This window comes from Gymnodraco acuticeps, unplaced genomic scaffold (genome assembly GCF_902827175.1).
Source record: "Gymnodraco acuticeps unplaced genomic scaffold, fGymAcu1.1, whole genome shotgun sequence".
NCBI classification, from domain to species: domain Eukaryota; kingdom Metazoa; phylum Chordata; class Actinopteri; order Perciformes; family Bathydraconidae; genus Gymnodraco; species Gymnodraco acuticeps.
Window position 1 is genome coordinate 1,394,867 of NW_022992177.1, and position 18,706 is coordinate 1,413,572.

Here is an 18,706-nt window from a genome sequence, read left to right on the forward strand (position 1 = left end):
AGGAGGAAGTTCTCCGCATCTCAATTTTGGGACGACTGCAGGAGATATGATGTCACTGTCATACCCAATGTAGGGGAAATCATGCGTTACTTGTGCAACACACCAAATGTATCACAGACCTAACATTGGTGATACTACAAACCTCACCAAAAACACAACTATTTCAGACCTGTTTTATCCCCGACACAAACCTAATGTTTTCAAATGGGTCAAGTTGACACACAGAACATACAGGTCAAAGCTGCAGCTCTGCCCAAACACTGTAATCATTAACTAGATCAAGCATATTTTTCCATCTAGACAAGCATTCAAATAATCATTTGAAATGTTTGACAGCTTATCATAGGCGGCGCGTGAGGCTCAAGTTTGGGAAGGCTAAATAACTTTTTTTTTACCTGACGCTGACCGCCCCTGGCGTAAAGAGCGAAAAGAGATCAACTCAGTGAAAGCAACGCCTGCATGCTGACCAATCAGAGCTCAGTGTGCGGAGTTTAAATCTATCAAGTCATATTACAGGATAAAGGAAATACAGTTTAAACTGCCGTTGCAGAGAAGACGCCGACGTGTCGCACTTATCATTCATATCACACTTGATATCACATCATCAATCAGATCATCGATCATATAATATCACAATATTTCCTTATCTGAGTCAGCTTCTCGAGCCGTATCTGGCCGTGGCGCGTGTTGCATTGTGAGTAGCTCGTGACGTCACTGTGTGTGAAAGATACGAAACACTCAACTCAAATGTAATTAAAGTCAGATCCACTGGTGTCTTAGATGGGGCAGTATCATAAAACTGTTGTACGCTTTCAAACACTCGGTAGTTTATTTATTTTTTAACCAGTTGTTATATTGCAGGTGAATATAACAACTATGTGGCTTGTATCCTGGATTATATGTTTAAGTCATCATGGATGTTTAAATTTCATATTTCCTCTCTGAAGAACCAGCACCTTACCGTGGTAGAGAGGTTTGTGTGCCCTGATGAACCTGGGGGCTGTGTTGTCTGGAACCTTGTGTTCCTGGTAGGGTCTCCCATGGCAAATTGGTCTCAGGCAAGGGGCCCAGACTAAGATTGGTTCAAAAGACCTCATGAAAGACGACACAAGAAGTGAGGATACCCGGCCCGGAGGAAGCCCGGGGTCCCCTTCTGGAGCCAGGCCCAGAAGGAGGACTCGTCGGCGAGCGTCTGGTGGCCGGGCTTGCCACGGAGCCCGGCCGGGCCCAGCCCGAAAAGGCAACGTGGGCAACACCTCCGCTTCTCCGTCCCGCGGGCCCACCACCTACGGGAAACATCGATGGGGTCGGGTGCGCTGCCAGAAGGGTGGCAGTGAAAGCGGAGGGTCTCGACGGACCAGACCCGGGCGACAGAAGCTGGCTTTGGGGATGTGGAACGTCACCTCTCTGGGGGGGAAGGAGCCGGAGCTTGTGCGGGAGGTGGAGCGTTACCAGTTGGATCTGGTTGGGCTCACCTCTACGCACAGCGTCGGCTCTGGAACCTTACTTCTGGATAGGGGTTGGACTCTATTCTTCTCCGGAGTTGCTCAAGGTGTGAGGCGCCGGGCGGGTGTGGGGATACTCACAAGTCCCCGGTTAGGTGCTTCGTTGTTGGAGTTTACCCCAGTGGACGAGAGGGTACCTCTGAACTGTTGTGGAGTAGAAGTACACCATGTACCTCTGAACTGTAGTGGAGTAGAAGTACACCATGTACCTCTGAACTGTTGTGGAGTAGAAGTACACCATGTACCTCTGAACTGTAGTGGAGTAGAAGTACACCATGTACCTCTGAACTGTTGTGGAGTAGAAGTACACCATGTACCTCTGAACTGTAGTGGAGTAGAAGTACACCATGTACCTCTGACTTGACTTGACTGCCAACCTAAAAGTACCTCAAAAATAGTAATCAATAATGTATTGAAAAGTTATTTGGCTGATTGTTTTATATTGGCTCAGACAGGTTATATGGGACATACAGATGGGTCACTCATTTTGAAATATTAAACTTAGTTTTCTTTTCTTTAATTTTTCATCCTCATGTAGAAGGCTATCACGAAACACACATTTGGTTGTTTATAGCATAAAGAACATCTGATTTAATGTAAGGTAGGGAAATAATCATTTGAGTATGTGTATATAAATATGTAATTTACAACAGCTGTAAGATGCTTGAAAAGCTGGAAAATGCACCTTGAAAATGCTTGAAAAGTGCTTGAATTTGACTTTGGAAAAGGTGTAAGAACCCTGATTAAGGGTAAGGACAACAATACACACCGAAATTATCATATTTTTGGGGTAATTGTATGTATGTATGTATGTATGTATGTATACTTTAAGAATAAGACAACCACACTAAGAGTAATAAAAAAGGTGTCCAAAAGAAACATTACATAATTGTGTAAAGAAATGGTAGCAACATATTCTAAAGAGGCTGGGTCAACATCAATCTTGCAATACTATTATCTCACATAGCCCCACTGATCCTGTGTAGCAGGACTTGTAATGTACATACATCCACTAAGTAATTAACGATTATCCTAATTATAGTCATAATATTGTCATATCTTACACGTGATTCCACGGGTTCTTGTTTGCAGACTGCGGCGATTAGAGCAGCCGTAGGCTGCACAAAAGTCAGGCATAGTCTACCTGACTATGCCTGACTTTTGTGCAGCCTACGTTCTGTAAACACAAAGCCAGCAATGTCCTGTATCATAATGTATCTAAAAATGTAAGATGTTTTTAACAAGCCAAACCACTTGGAAGAAATCATGTGTAACTTAAGTTATGTTGAAAAGAAAGAGCAGTTCTGCCTCTTCCACTGGTGTAAAGTTGCTGGGTGAACTTTGTAATACTAGGTCTCACTCACAGCCTCTTGTTATTAGCCAGCTAATAAATACAACCACATACACAAAGAAAAGCTGCAATTTCAACATGTCCAAGCATCCTGTATCATAGCCATGCTAATAACGTTTATAATAAACAAAACAGTTTGTAAATCAGTCAAGATTTCAGCGATTAAAGAGTATTTGTGTGCAGATCACTCACCTTACAACAGCTACCATAGCGCGTACCAGAGTAGCTGTTGACTGTAGCAAGATGGCGGCCGGTTAGCTACCCTGGAAAATCTCCCATGAGCCATCTAGTGTTTATATATATATCTATGGCCACCACAGCTAGCTGCTGCTTCCGGTCTCGGCGATGCAGCAGTCTCACACATACATATGACCAAATAAGGAATATGTGGGAGTTCCCCTCGATTCCATTGGCTCTGACTGTCAGAAAGAGATGTCACATGTCAAAATCGAGCAAGGGGGGCCAGAGATATGGAAAATCCACCCAAATGGCCCCAGAAGAGGTTTGTTTTTGCTAAATCTGTCTAAAAGGGTCAAATATCACTTGTTTTGCATCAATCTTGATACAGGGTACTTATTATATGTTGTACTTTGGATTCCTAAAGCTTTTAGTCTACTAACCCATCATCCAAGGTTAGTTTTCACTATAAGTACAAAATATGTTTTGGACGGACACTATAATTTACAGTTTTTTACCATGTTCAATCTGAATTTTCTTTAAAATAAAAAACATCTATATTGAATCTGACTTTTCTACATCCAACTCACAGGTTTATCATTAATTTGAGAAAAAAGATTATTAATTTAACCCTTTTAGAAGGGAAGATATGGTAATTTGTTCTGGGAATGTCATTTTCGAGCCTGAAACCTGAAAAACAGGCTCGGGGTTTAACAGGTTAATGTTTATCTTTTGTTAATCAGTGATCATTCTGACGACATGATCCTAGATTAGTAACCCTTATGCTGGCTGTGCTCCTCCTTTATGCTCACACCTTTGTTTTATCTCCGTTATAAACTGGTCAGACTTCCACAGGCAGCTGGAGTTGATCACACATCACCATGCTTGTCTGGATACTAGTGTTTGCCGCGGTGGGTCTTCTCGTCCTATTTTTCCTGCAATCCGCACTTTTTCCAGGATGTCCAATTCGTGCGTAAAAAGTTGAAAACGAGGAGCCGCATCCTGAAATACATGCAGACCAACTACTCCTTACTGGATCGGTTCATAGACGCAGAGAAGGAGCATCCACACAAGCCGTTCATCCTGTTTGGAGATGAGACCTTTACCTACCGGGACGCGGAGGAGCTCAGTAACAAGGCGGCCCGGGTGTTACTGCAGAGTGGCCTGCTGAACCAAGGAGACACGGTCGCGCTGTTCCTCGGAAATGAGCCCGTGTTTCTGTGGCTGTGGCTGGGTTTGGTGAAGATCGGATGTTCCGCTGCTTTCCTCAATAGCAACATCAGATCCAAGTCCCTGTTACACTGCTTAAAGTGCAGCGGAGCCAGGACTCTGGTCGCTGCGGAAGGTAATCAGGTTGATTTGAGATGGGCGTCATGAAAACAAGTGCTGGATTTATGTGATGTGCCCTAACTTCAGTGTAGGTTTTTAGGGAGATCAGTCTTTCTTTTAATCAATTAATTGAGTAAACTAATTAAAATCATTGTTTTAATAATAAGAAATGTTTTCGGAGTAGAACTGTCACTGTTTTAAGTCAGTTTTTTATTTTTATTTTGTAAAGGCTCTGGGAGATGCAATTTGCTTTCGACTAGGCCTAATTCATTTCTTTAGAGTAAGAAGTAACTAAAAGTAAACTTGTGTCACGTGGAACTATCTTTTTTTTCAAGTAAATGTCCCACTTTTAATTGAACTATTCATATCTTAGACTGCACTGTAACTTTTATCCATGTATTTTTTCTTTTAATGTTTATTTTATTAGCTTTTCTTTTTAATGACTGATTTTAAATGCCATTTTCTTAATCTCTTTCATTTTTTGTAAAGCACTTTGAATTGCCTTGTGTTGAAAAGTGCTATATAAATAAACTTGCCTTGCCTTGCCTTTAGTGTCAGAAAGGAATGCACAGAGGATAGGCAAACTCATAATATTTTTTTTCAGGAGGTAAAATCCACATTTCAAAAAACAAGTAGATTAAATAAGATCAAAAATAATTGGTATTTTTGACTTCTGAACACTGGTGCATGTGCAGTTAACCACTGCCTCAGCTGCAGGGAAGCACAAAGGTGCAGAGGAGATGCTCATTTTATTTTCTTGTCAGAGTTACAGGATGCTGTGGATGAGGTCTTGCCTGCTCTGTTGGAGCAGCAGGTCACTGTGTTCATCCTGACTGACAGATGCCAGACTGCAGATGTGAAGAGCTTCAAAGATAAAATGAGCCAGGCCTCCTCTGAGCCGCTGCCCAAGGATTTAATGTCACATTTAACCCTGCGGAGTCCAGCAGCCTACATTTACACATCCGGGACAACAGGTGAGTTTCCTCAGGTGCAGAAATCCCCTTTTTAATGAGAAATAACTGACCTGAGTTACCTGGACTTCTTGTTAAAAAAAGTCTCGAGGAATTAAAGTTGAATTCAGTAAGGACACTTTGTTTCTCTTGCATTTCTTTAAGATGAATACAAAACACATAAACAGAAGAAAGTCTTGATGAATTAAAGTCATTGAGGACAAGTGAAAATGCACATGTTTCGGAAAGTAGAGAGCATATAAATGATGTTTTTCATATTGTTTTGCTGTTTTAATACAAGTCCAACATTTACTCAAGTTCATCAAAACATCTTTGTCCCCAGTGGATATTTATCAAGTTGTTTTCAAGAATTTAAAGTAACATGAGTTGATACAAATGGTACAATGGTTATTCTGTGGGTGAAATAGGCCTATTTCTTAAAATGTTCAGTGTACAACACAACATGCCTCTGGCTTCTCCTTCTACAGGTTTCCCTAAAGCAGCTGCGATCTCTCATGCCAAACTGTGGCAATTAGCCTGCTTCCCGTCTCTAGCAGGAATGAACTCTGATGATGTGATTTATATCTGCCTCCCACTTTATCACACCACCGGCTTCCTTGGATTTGCTTCAGCTATTGACAGAGGTAAACACTTGGGTATATATCTAATGATCTGGTAAGGAAATGTTTTAACAGCATCAGTAGTTTTGTTAGGCAATATAGGTGGTGTTATATTGTATTGTTTTCACTAGGGATGCTCCGATCGCCAATTTCGGGGCCGATCGCTGGAATCAGTATCGGCCGATACCGATCGCCGATCCGATCGAGTGGGCGGGGCCTAAATGGAAGATTTAAACATCACTTTAAATCTTCCATTTAAAGTGATGTTTTAAAACTCAGTTAATGGGGCTCATTCACTGGAGCTTCCACAAACAACAATCAACTTAATTATTACATTCAAATGATGTACATTATTCAAGTTTACATTCACTTTGGATAATAACACGGGAGAAATTAGCGGAAGCGCTCTCTTTTCCTCTCTCCCCTCTCCTGACAGCCTGTCGGTATCTCATGCAGCTCACTGATCCAGTAATGAGTGACCCGACAATGAAGAATACATATATTTATAATAACTAGTTTAGCTTGTTCCAGAGGTAGATAAAATAGCTAAGTGTGTTAGGTCTAACTCTTACGGTACGTCCACACAGCAGCTTTTCAAAAATCTTGAAAATCTTGGAGCTGGGCGTGTCTGAAAGCTTGGGGATTTTTTGCGACCAACAACCAATCACATGAATCTCCCGCCCCCGACATACAAAGCAAAAAAAAACGGGGATTTTATGCGAGCAATATATAAACTCCCCAAACAGGCGAAAACCTACCAGTTTCACCCACTGTCTCTGCCACCTCCCTCCATGCCTGGTTCCTCCGGTTTGTATCCCGTTAAATAGTTCTGGTCGTAAAGAACCGGGTGATTTGCTACCGTAATTTCTCGTTTGGAATATGAGGAAATGAACTGCGGTCTGGTTCTCCCTGTGTGTGTGTTTCGCTGCGCTTACCTGTCCGGCGGGCGGAGCTGCAGGATTTCTGCTTCACACGTTGCATACCGCTATTTTACTGTCTTTTTCGGACACCTTAAAATAATGCCAGACCGGTGAAGCCATGTTGGCGAGCTTGTTTTGCCGCACACAGAGAAAAGTGTCATGTATTTTACGTCATGCGATCGGCATGTTTAGAGAGCACCGATCGATCGGTAGAGAGTGAGTATCGGCCGATCTCGATCGGTGACCGATCGATCGGAGCATCCCTAGTTCTCACTAATTCAACAAATTAATACATAGTTGGTTATTTCAATCAGGGATAGCTCAGATAATAAAATATAAAGATTAAAGCACAGAGGGGTCGAGGAGAAACCCAGTCAGACTGACCCAATGGCATCGAACCCTAGCAATGAACAAACAAGCGAGCAGTGTATATGTGGAAGAATCTGAAAGACTGATCTCGGTTTGAAGATCCACTAAGTGAGGAGGAAGTGTCTGTTGTAGCAGGAGCAGCACAAGGCTCCCCATACTGCCCTGAACTCCAAGTATGCCAACTATTCCTTCCAGCACAAAGTCCGAGAGGACTCAGAAATAGCCAGCCGCAAACATGACTTCACCGTGGGACCAGTTTGACGGAGATGTTGATGATATTCAGGAGGCAGCAAGGGGAGGGGGAAGCCAATCAAAAGCTGAAAGCCATGATGGCAAAACAATTGTTATTGCCAGCATAAAAAACAAAGAGGAGGTGAGGATTGACAACATCATGATGAAGATGAAAGCACTGAAGTTCGAGGAGGCAGAAGAACAGGATGCGCATCAGCCTGGCTCAGTTGATCTGCATCCTTCCGAAGAAGATCCAAATCCTCCAGTGGGCATTTGAGACATTGTGAAAGGCCTAAAACTTGCTGCCTCTTTTTTTCAACCCCATCAAGTTCAACACGGAGTTTCTGGAACATAATAACTGGAAAACTGTCCACCTCGCAGCCGCATCCTTCCTTGAGTCTGACTCCATCTTTGTCCAGATGGATCAGCGTAACTCTCTCTCTTATCATAGTTTTAGTAAACATTGGAGTTTTGTGGCACAGAGGAACAAGTCCTATAAAGCTTTGCTGCACAGACATGTGTTTGTGGGTCGATCATAGATTTGTTGAGAGGCCAAAATTACCAATCCTATCCTCTCAGTTGTTTTTTTGTCTGTTGCTGTGTGTAGGTATCACAGTGGCTTTGAGGAGTAAGTTCTCTGTGTCGCAGTTCTGGAACGACTGCAGGAAATATGACGTCACCGTCATACAGTACATAGGGGAAATCATGCGTTACTTGTGCAACACACCAAAGGTATCACAGAACTAACATTGATGATACTTTAGTGCTCACCAGATATAAAAATAACAGTTTGTTTTAATGTTTTTTCCCCGACAGAAACCTAATGATCGAAGCCACAAAGTGAGACTTGCAATAGGCAACGGGATCAGAGCCGATGTTTGGAGGGACTTCATCAGCAGGTTTGGAAACGTTAAAATCAGAGAGTTTTATGGAGCGACTGAAGGGAATTTTGGTCTGATAAATTACAGCGGCAAGATCGGGGCTGTGGGCCGAGACTCCTTCCTCCATAGGGTAAATTCCCAGATTTAATTTCACATTATGAGGTTAAAGCTTTTAATCAATGAGCAATGTTTTGACTTTACTTTTCTTTCTTTTATCTTGCAGAGATACTTTCCACACGCTGTGATCAAATTCGACGTTGAAACAGAAACACCTCTGAGGGACTCCTCTGGTTTATGCATAGAGGCTGCCAAAGGTGCATTATTACTGGGGCTGTGGGGAACAGAAGTAGAAGTCACATTTTAAAATGTAAAGAAATGTAGACTCAATGTACAAATATTGTACCATTACCCCCCCCCCCCCCCCCCCAAGAAAGAAATACAGGAATAAATACAAATGTTTGACATATTTTATACCTGATGGAGTAAAGAATGTGAACTTTTGGACATACAACTGTTTTTAACTATTATAACGTTTTACTCAAGTTGTTACTTTAATACTTTTAAGCAGCTCTTTTATTGAGCAAAAATACTTATGTATAAGGTCAACACACCAGTATATGTGTGTGTATATATTACAAACACGTACCTATGTGTATCTATTTCACATTGTGCTATAGTGAGTACGGGGTCATGATTGTGATGAACTAACTGCAGGTGAGCCTGGACTCTTGGTTTCTCAAATATCCTTGATGGCTCCGTTCTCGGGGTATATGGGAGACCTGCAGCAGTCTGAGAAGAAGAGGCTGCATGACGTCCTGAGGAAAGGAGACTTGTACTTCAACACTGGTGACCTGCTGCGCATTGAGGAGGATAACTTCGTCTACTTTCAGGATCGAGTGGGAGACACTTTCAGGTGAGTGCATTTTGGAGTTTCAGCCACCTGATGTTTGACGTTCAATGACCTTGAACACAGCGTTAATGTGTGTTTGTTTCTAATGCTAGATGGAAAGGGGAGAACGTGGCTACAACTGAGGTGGCTGACGTGATCACGATGCTTGACTGCATTAAAGAAGCCAACGTTTATGGAGTGGAAGTGCCAGGTAACCTCACTGTATATCTACTCTTTGTTCTTTCTGTCACAGCAGAAAAGTGATGAGCAGAAACAGTGAAGTTACCTACAGCCGCAATTTACCAACTGTTGTTTTCATCATTAAATAATCTGTATCAACGGGTTCTGTTGAGTAATGGCCAGTCTAATTTAGAGAATCTCTTTGATCACACAAGTTTATAATTTAATACCTCAGTGTTGTATTTTATATTGCGCCAGGTCTGCCAGGTTTTTATTGGAGTGTACAGGTGTTTTTCAGTAAACAGTCAGTAACATTTTATTACCCCTTTTTGTATAGCAGGTATTCACACTTGCTTAAATAGGACCCTGGTTATGTAAAGCAGTCAGGGCAAAGTGCAAATAGGTGAGCTGAAAAGCTTTCCAGAAAACATGGGGGAAGTCGTTATTTTAATTTTACCCTATGATTTGTTCTGCTCACTAACATGGTCGACAATTGCAGTTGGCATCAACTTGGACATTAGTTGAAAAACCTCCGATATAAAAAGTATTTAATAAATTGTGCAGTGGAAAAACCGACTTTCGGACATTTAAAACAAAAATGTACCTGTTCTTACCTATTAAAATATCTGTTTATGATCCATTATAGCATTACAACATGCATTATATTGTAACAGGCTTACAATCTATAGCCCTTGCTTCACAATTGTAGTCTGTACTGTTTTCAGATCGAGAAATGTTCTGCCTATAAGTTAAATGCATGCATTGCTGCTCAATATAATATCAAGTGATATTTCAATTTTGTCATTTTATTTTTACACAGACCTCCTGTGAAGGACATCAAAGCAATTTTTGTAACGTCACTTTACTCCTTCACATGCAACCTGATAACATTCATTCCCTGCTCACAATTTGTAATTTTTTTTAAGCTCAAGCTGAAATGACCTCTGCAGAATATTATTATTTCACTTCTGTTTAACTTATTTCAGGTCATGAGGGGAGAGCAGGAATGGCTGCCATTAACTTAACTGAAGGACTCAGATTTGACTCGGCAGCTGTTTTCAAACATGTTGAAAACTTCCTGCCGGCCTACGCAAGGCCACGATTCCTGAGGATTCAGGTACTTCAACTCCAGTATTTTCTATACTTTACTAAATTGCTTTGGTTTACACATTTTATTCTTTCCTTCCCTTAATAACTCATTGTTCTGTGATTACAGAGCTCCTTTGATGTTACAGGCACATTTAAGCATTTGAAGATGAAGCTGGTGGCGGAGGGTTTCAACCCAAATCAAATCACCGACCCGCTCTACTTTCTGGATGAAAAAGACAAGAGTTATGTCCCACTTACCGTGGACACATTTAACTTGATCACCTCAGGCCAGATCAAAATGTAAAGTCTTCACCTGATGCATTGTCCCATATCAGCCACCTCTGATGTCCAGTGGAGTCTTGCGATTTTATCATATTGGTTCAAATGTGTACTTCTACTTTTTCAGTAATTTCATGTTTATTACTATTTGACTTAAATCCTCCTGTAAAAAGCCTGTTTGAGCTGAGATGAAATGTTATAGTTTTTTTTTGTGAAACAGAGCTGATTCAAACAGTGACGTGTGGACCATTCTGGTCAATTGAGGCCATTGTATGTGTAGGAGCTGGACACTCAGCATGTAAACAACACATTTCTTCTTGTGTCATTGTTGACTTCTTGTTGTCCCCCTCTTTAGGGATCCATTTGAGGAACATTTATTTATGTTTCTGATAATTTTATGAATTAAATTCTACTTATTTTCTATAATTAAACTCTGGGCTTTTATTGTAGCATTAAAAATCACACATTCATCTTATTTCTACTAGAACAACATAGTAATGCAGTTGCTTGTTAGTTAGGCCCTGTCCACACAGAGACGAAACGGGTTGTATCCGCTACAGTTCTCTATGGTATAGAAGGTTCGTCCACACGAGGCCGACACGTATACGCGGATAACGTCTCCCAAGGTGGGTAGATCTGCGGATGAAACGCTTGCGGTTCCGTGTGTACGCCCTATATGATCATTTTCTGATAACGATGACGCCATACCCCCGCCTATCCCCACCTCTGCTGCTCACCCCCGCGTCATTGCTGATGTGTTTCGCCAACAACAACCATGGCGGATCACAGGGTTGCTTTCGTGCTCCATACGCTACTGACCATGTTAGTGCAAAATCTACAGCTCCTCTACCACAACCATTAGCAACAAGTGGACATGGAGAACTACATGAACTACTTGTTGCTAAATCCACCGCGGAGAATAAACAGAAGGGCAACCAACCAACCAGGTTAGTGCTAGATCGTATACCTCCTGGGTTTTAGGCGGAAGTGACGTATCTGCCACCCAGGACAAGAGATGAGCATGGCCCATTCTCATTTCACTAATTTCCCCTCACAACCTGGCCGAGGGGGGCTTTTAGGGAGGGGCGAAAGCGCACGCAGCAAAATAATCGTTTTATATCAATTATGTTGTTTTCGTAATCGTTGCAAGCCAAAGTCGAGATTAAAATACGATTAATTGCACAGCCCTACTACAACACACGGTCAGAAACAGAACCAGAGACACAGAGGGACAAACAGTTCGTTGGCAGAAAATGAAATGGCTGCGCTACACAAAAGAGGATCCGAAAGGGATTCAGTTCAAATATGAGCTTTCCGACCAAGCTGCAAGTTGAAAAGCAGGAGATCAGAGCTGCTCATGCAATTGAACCAAAGAAGATGCACACAGGTCCACTGCTGTGAAAAATAAAGACTAACTCACACTGTGCAGAAATGGGAGTATCCCTCACTCCTATGTGGACTTCTACCAGTCTTTGCAAGTCATTCAGGCAGAGTCTAAATCTAAAACGTACATGATCTGCATGAAATATGCTGTTGTCGTATATAATTATATTGCTATATTGGACATTCCCAATGTTTTAAAGTCTTTTTTTATTTGCCAAACAATTATTAGGCCAGGTATAATGTAATGTATTGTTATTCAGTGAATAACTGATTATAACAATTGATTACTGTTACTTTTCAACTCCAGCCTTTTTCCTATTTTGATCAGATACGCCCTTTTTCTTAGTGTATATGAGATACTAGGCTTGTTTGAGATGAGCGAGACCGACGCAGACCTGCGCAATTGCGACTGCCGTCTTGCTAGTGCGTTGCATGATGGTTAGTCATTTTGTCCGACTTGCTCTTGAGACTCGACTGCTTGAGACGTTGAAAAGACGCCGGCAGCCTTGAGAGCGAGGCGAAGCAGTTTCTCTCCACGAGCTGCAGAAGCGAAATGCTTGATGGGAAACGGGGGGTCACATATTGTAACCCTAGTTCTATAAGCACAGGGGGAGCACTCTACTGGACTCTATGGGTACTACTCTCATCAATGATACGCGAGCGTTCACACACTGAAGTTGTAAATGTAGCCGGCCAATCAGGGCGAGCCTACCTGAATGTGTGCGCATATAAGGCAGCTACACCTCCAGACTGTCATCCTACACCCTCTTCAGCGAGCGGCATAGGAAAGACAGGGCCCCTAAGTAGAGGGCTCCGCCTGTGCTTATAGAACTAGCAAAATTGTTACTATTATTGCCAAATCGTTTAATGTATTGCTACTTGCAATTTGTTAAAGATGTCTGTTTGCAACACAGATGACCCCTGTACTGAGAGTCATTTTTGATTTGGTTCTCGTTCATAGCTCAAGATGCAAGAAACGAGTGGCCCAGCTGTGGAGAAGCTGAGGGCCGAGCTTGAGGCTCAGCATGAGGCCTCGATAAAACAGCTCAAAGCTCTCTGGTCCAAAGAAAAGGAGACGGAGATCCAGGAGCAGGTGGACTCTCAAGTTGCCTTAGCCAAGGCTGCCTGGGAGGAGGAACTGCAAAAGGTAGGATTTCCTGTAATGACTGTTCAGCACTCAACTCCCTTTCAGTGAATTTGCGTCAGAAATTGAAGTTTTTACTGCTACTGTGCAGATGGAGAAGTCCTGGGTGGAGAGGCTGGAGGAGGCTAGGAGAGAGGAACATAAGGAGACGGCTGAGGCTTCCTGTCAGGCAGAGACGGAGGCCAGCGGTGTGAGAGTCACTGCAGAGGATCTGGACTCCAGGCTCAGTGCCCAGAGACAGCAGCTGCTCCTGGAGGCTGAGAGAGGCAAACGCAAAGCTGTGGAGGAAGCCAGGAAACAAGCCCAGAGAGAGCTGCATGAGAAACATCTGGACGACATGGCCAACCAGGTCAGTGAGCTCTTTAACTATATGTGTGCTAGTCAGCCGCATAGCTTTACTGTACATTTAGAATGTGTGGGAACAATTAGAATCAATCCAATGCAGCAAGACTTGCTAGCTCTCTAAACTATGTGATTTAGCTGATTCATCCCACTATTTATGATGAGGATTTATGAGGATTATCATTTATTAAGATTTCCAGTACTGTATGTTGCATGTTTTTATTTGATTGTACTTACTTGTTTAAAATGAAATGTGTCCTTAGGGTGACTTACAAAATCTGTCCAGGGACTACAGATGAAAAATAGCCTCTTGGCTAACTCTGTCACATTTACAGAAATGTTGATTAATGTGCACTGTCCGTTTAAATAAAATGATGATGATGAAATAAGCAAACTAAATAGTTATAAAATTAAATAAAACACAATGCTGTATTCCCCAAATGTTTTGAGATATCTTGCTTTCATCAGGGATTAACACTTACTGATGGTGTTTCAGGTTGAAGGTGCAGTAACCAGGGCCTACAATCGCTGGATTGAAGATTTGACGTCATTACCAGAATATCGAGCCGCTCTCCAAACAGAAAGGGAGAAATGGGAAGTACTGCAAGAGAAACGCACAGGACAACAGGTATGAACCGTTTCTGTCTTTGAGGTAAAAACTGACAATGCTGTAAAATGCCTTTTCTTTTCTGATCATGTGTTATTCTTAATTTTAAATGGGCCAGGTTTCCCAGGCAGAGGAGAAGTGGAATAAGAAGCACAAGAACCAGCTGGAGGAGCAGAGACTGGAGGAGCTACAAGAGGAGTTGGCAGAGTCAGGTGGAGCAGGGGAGGAGGGAGCTTGCGGCGCTGCTGAAGGCTGAGCTGACTGCAGCCCGAGCAGCCTGGAGCCGAGACAAACAACAAGAGATCTCTGTGACCCTGGCCCGCAGTGAGCAGGCGTACCAGAGAAATCTGGAGCAGGCTGTGCAGCAGGCCAGAGGGGAGGCGGCGCTGCACGGAGAGGAGCTGCTCCTGCAGGTGGAGGCCAAGCTACAGCAGACTGTGAGGGCCCGGGAGGAGGAGTGGAAATGTCAGCATGCAGAGGAGGAGCAGGTCCAGAGGCAGCAGACAAGAGATGAATTAATGACGGAACTTCAGATGGCTCTGTCAGAGGTCCAGGCACAACTTCTCAGGGATCCCAGAACAAATCAGCCCCACACTGAAGACCCCAGGAGGAGCAGCGGGGACACATCAGAGCTCACAGTCACACACATCATCCAAACCACCTGCAGAGACGTAGTCAACAGAGCAGTGTCTCAAGCCAAGAAGCAATGGACCAAAGTGAGTTTTTTTGCAAATATCTGTTATCTGAAGATAAAACATATGTTATCAGTTAATGATTTAGGTTAAGATGACTTGCTCTGCTCAATGATCAATTTGCTGAGTCTGCAGAGGGCGAAGGTTGTTGGAACACAATGCAGGACAAAGAAATAAATGAACAGCAGAATTGCACTGAAATGCATATTTTGGTAGTTAGTATAGTGTTAGTATAGTATTTGGGAGCTTGCAAATCACAAACATTACAATCAGCCTGTTACTTTATTCCTTTATAAAATCATGCACAGCCCTGTTTAAATCCTCAGCAAGGCAAGTTCATTCATAGCCCCTTTCATCAGAAGGCAATTCAAAGTGCAGTAAGTTATGATTTCTATGAATGTGCTGTTTTTATTTTGTTTCTCTGTGGTACAATGCTTATGAGTTTCACTTTCCTTTATTCCCCTACAGATAAGTGAGGAGAGACTGAGCCTTGTGTTAAAAGAAACACAGGAGCATCATGAGAGAGAAATAGACCAAATGCAGAGTATGTATTGCCCTCTGATCGTCCGTATGACATACAATATTCATTATTTGATCACTACAGTGCCCATCAGCAAGCTTATATTCTCCACTGTTTCCAGGCTCCGTGTCCCAGAGGAAGGAGCCGGCCCGCTGCAGGAAGGAGTGCGCCGAGACTTTAGGAAAGCTGCAGAAGAAGAACCAGGAGCTGCAGAGACACTTAGAGAAAGCCTGTCGTCAGCTGCAGCACAGCGTCCGGGAGCACAACTCTGCCATGCAGCATCTGAAAGGTATTAAAGGCATTTCAATTCTCTCTTTAAATGTCAAACTAATGGATATACTCAACTCAACATACAACATGTCTGTGTGTTGCAGATGAGCATGAAAGCAGCTTGAAAACCATGAAGGAGGAACATCTGCAGCAGCTGGAGGAGGTGAAGAGAGCCAAAGAATCCTCAGGGTTAGTGTTTTTATTGTTTCTTATCTTCAGTTCAAAGTGAAATGAAGCTAAATAAAATATTGTTGCTCCAGTTTATTGTTTTGTTCTGTTGTGATATGCCGTGTTAGTTCAAAGTTAAACCAATGTATATCTTTTTTATATCAAATGTTGTCCCTTATCTTAAGTGCTTTTGCTCATGCATTTTGCACTTGGAATTAACATTCCATCCAACACAAGGTTTTAGTTTTTTGGACCAAGCATCTCACATTATCTGTCATCTTCAAGGTTCAAGGTTCAAGGTTCAAGGTTCTTTATTGTCAAACTAACATAGCTACAGAGTAATTATGTCGTTGAAAATCTTAGGTCACAGGCTTCTCCAACAATGCAGCACAATAATACAGATAAGCAGACAATATTAAAACAATATTAAAATATACTATATTAAAAGTAATACAAAAAGAAAAATAGTTTTAAAAAAGTGAGAGAAAAAAAGTGGAATAGTGCAATACGAGTCTATATACAAGTTATTGGAATGATATATTAGATAATGGATAAATAATTACTAAGTAGCAGATGAATGTTATGAAATTGTTTCAGCAGTTCAGTTGTTTAACAGTCTTATTGCCTGCGTGATGACGCTGTCTCTGAATCTGGTGGTTTTAGTCCGGATGCTGCGGTAACGCCTGCCAGACGGCAGCAGACTGAACAGTTTGTGGCTGGGGTGACGGGGGTCTTTTATAATCCATCTTAATGATGCCAAGCATAAGCTGGACTTTTTACTCCAGTAATAGTCAAATCAAGTCCCTCCAGACATTTAACCCATCCCAAATAGTAATTAACCCTTGGACTGTTGAAAGTAAGGTCAAATTGCTAGAAAGCAGCAAAGTCTTTAGGGTTTCTTGTCTTTGTTTTTGGGGCAAAATCTTAGAAATAGCTGAAAATACACCAAAGATCAGTTTGACATTTAATTTCAATAAAATCATGGAAGAATATGTTTTTTTCTTGCTTGCAGGAGTTCTGATCACCAACAAAATACACAAGGCCTGGAAGAGATGAAGCAGCAATACGTGACGACTGTAGAAAAGATCAGAGGTTTGTAATGGATGTGTTTATTGTGTGCACATTTAAAATATTCTGTATTCAGGCACACCAGATTTCAATATAAAACTGCCCTGGAGGGTTTAAGGAAGAAGACTCAACTAGAAACTATGATGTCCTGTACCATAATATTCATTTATGTCCTCACTTGTGAATCTGATCGAACCTCAGTAATTTTCATGTAAATGTACCTAGTGAAAAGGACGGATCATAACTGTGTTTTACCGCAGGAGACATGCTGCGTTACCTCCAGGAGAGTCGAGAGCGAGCTGCAGAGATGATCCGCGTGGAGGTGCAGAGGGAGAGGCAGGACACCGCCAGGAAGATGCGGCGCTATTATCTGACCTGTCTGCAGGAGTTACTGGAGGACGGGGGAAAGAATACAAGGCAAGAGACCGTAATGTCCTAAACTTGTTTGCTTGCTTCCTCAGGACTCCTCTGGCTAATTGTATTGATCTTCCTGTCCTCTGCAGGGCTGACAAGAAAATAATGAATGCTGCAAGCAAGCTGGCAGCCATGGCTAAAGTACTGGAGACGCCTGTCAGAATGAAATCTTCAAAGAACTACAGCTTACAAAGTGAGTCCTGTCGAGTAGAACTGCTTGATTCAAGGTGTCTCCTTTTAGGTTTTAAATTGTCAATGTGCTGGGAATATGTGGTTTGTATTGACTGGTTGTTTGACAGCTGTGTTCACAGGTAGAAATGCAGGTTTCAGTAAGAACCCTTTGACTCTCACTGAGCTCCCTGACATCAGGCCGGAGGGGAGATCGCACAGGGAAAAGACTTCAGAGCAGAAACAAGTCGCCACAGCGAGGACGAAACCTTCGAGTCACAAAGACCTTCCTGCCACTGAGAAGGAGGCAGCGGCAGTAGATGCAAGACTGAAAACTGCTGGTAACGCATATCTCCACTCTTACAAACCTTCACATCAGACGAATTCATGCCAGGGGGATTTTGTCGATGCGTCTGTGAGGAGTAAAAACAGGGAGCTATGCCTGCAGGGAGTCAACCGCCTTGACTCAGAGCGACAGACCCAACCGCTCCTCATCCAGGAGGTTCCTGTCAGAGACGAGAGGAGGACGGACTGGAGCATGAGCAGCAGTGACTCGGACGCAGGCTTCCAGGCCTCCACACTCTCTTACTCAGGGAGGAAAGTGGAGCAGGTGAAGCCTTTTTCTGTCTCTGCTGCGTCAGCCAGTCACCTGGGAGAGTTTGTAGGACTCACCCCGAATGTTTCTGACCTGACTGTCTATAACGAAATTGCCAAAAAGACACCTCACACCCAGACTTTGAGCGTTCAGCATGCAAAGCTCAGCACACACCGGGAGCCCACGCCTGGCTCAGAGGGCGAGGAGCAGCGGGGGGGCCGTCCCCGGCCTCAGTTCTCTGAGCTGAGACAACGGCAGCAGGACAGCGGCTTCGACAGTCCGTTCTACCAGCAGAAATGACAAAGTGAGGGCAGGTATGAAGTGAAGTAGGGAGATAAACTTTGAACTAAGTTCTAACAATTTCAGTAAACTTACATTAACGTGCCTTTTTTTAATTAAGTGTTTCAAGTTTACTCGATGTAGAACCGTTGCCTTCATGGATGTTTGCAGTGTGTTTCTTTAACATTGTTAACAGAATAGTTTGACATTTAGGAAATTGGCTTATTTGCTTTCTTGGCAAGAGACATTGATGGAGATTGATACTCTCAGACACTCAGTCTTGAGT

The 18,706-nt window shown here is 42.7% G+C and overlaps 1 protein-coding gene and 1 pseudogene across 1 annotated transcript; both read left to right on the forward strand.

The window, feature by feature from the left end:
• Window positions 1–3,899: 3,899 nt before the first annotated feature.
• On the forward strand, window positions 3,900–11,201 carry LOC117538875 (annotated as a pseudogene).
• On the forward strand, window positions 10,653–18,465 carry LOC117538874 (centrosomal protein of 152 kDa-like). The gene is given in 13 exon segments (XM_034204808.1): window positions 10,653–10,791; window positions 13,115–13,300; window positions 13,389–13,646; window positions 14,136–14,267; window positions 14,365–14,447; window positions 14,449–14,962; window positions 15,407–15,482; window positions 15,580–15,747; window positions 15,833–15,917; window positions 16,909–16,988; window positions 17,225–17,381; window positions 17,468–17,571; window positions 17,678–18,465. Coding segments are annotated over 12 exon segments (2,601 nt in total). The 5' UTR covers window positions 10,653–10,791; window positions 13,115–13,120; the 3' UTR covers window positions 18,442–18,465.
• Window positions 18,466–18,706: the final 241 nt, after the last annotated feature.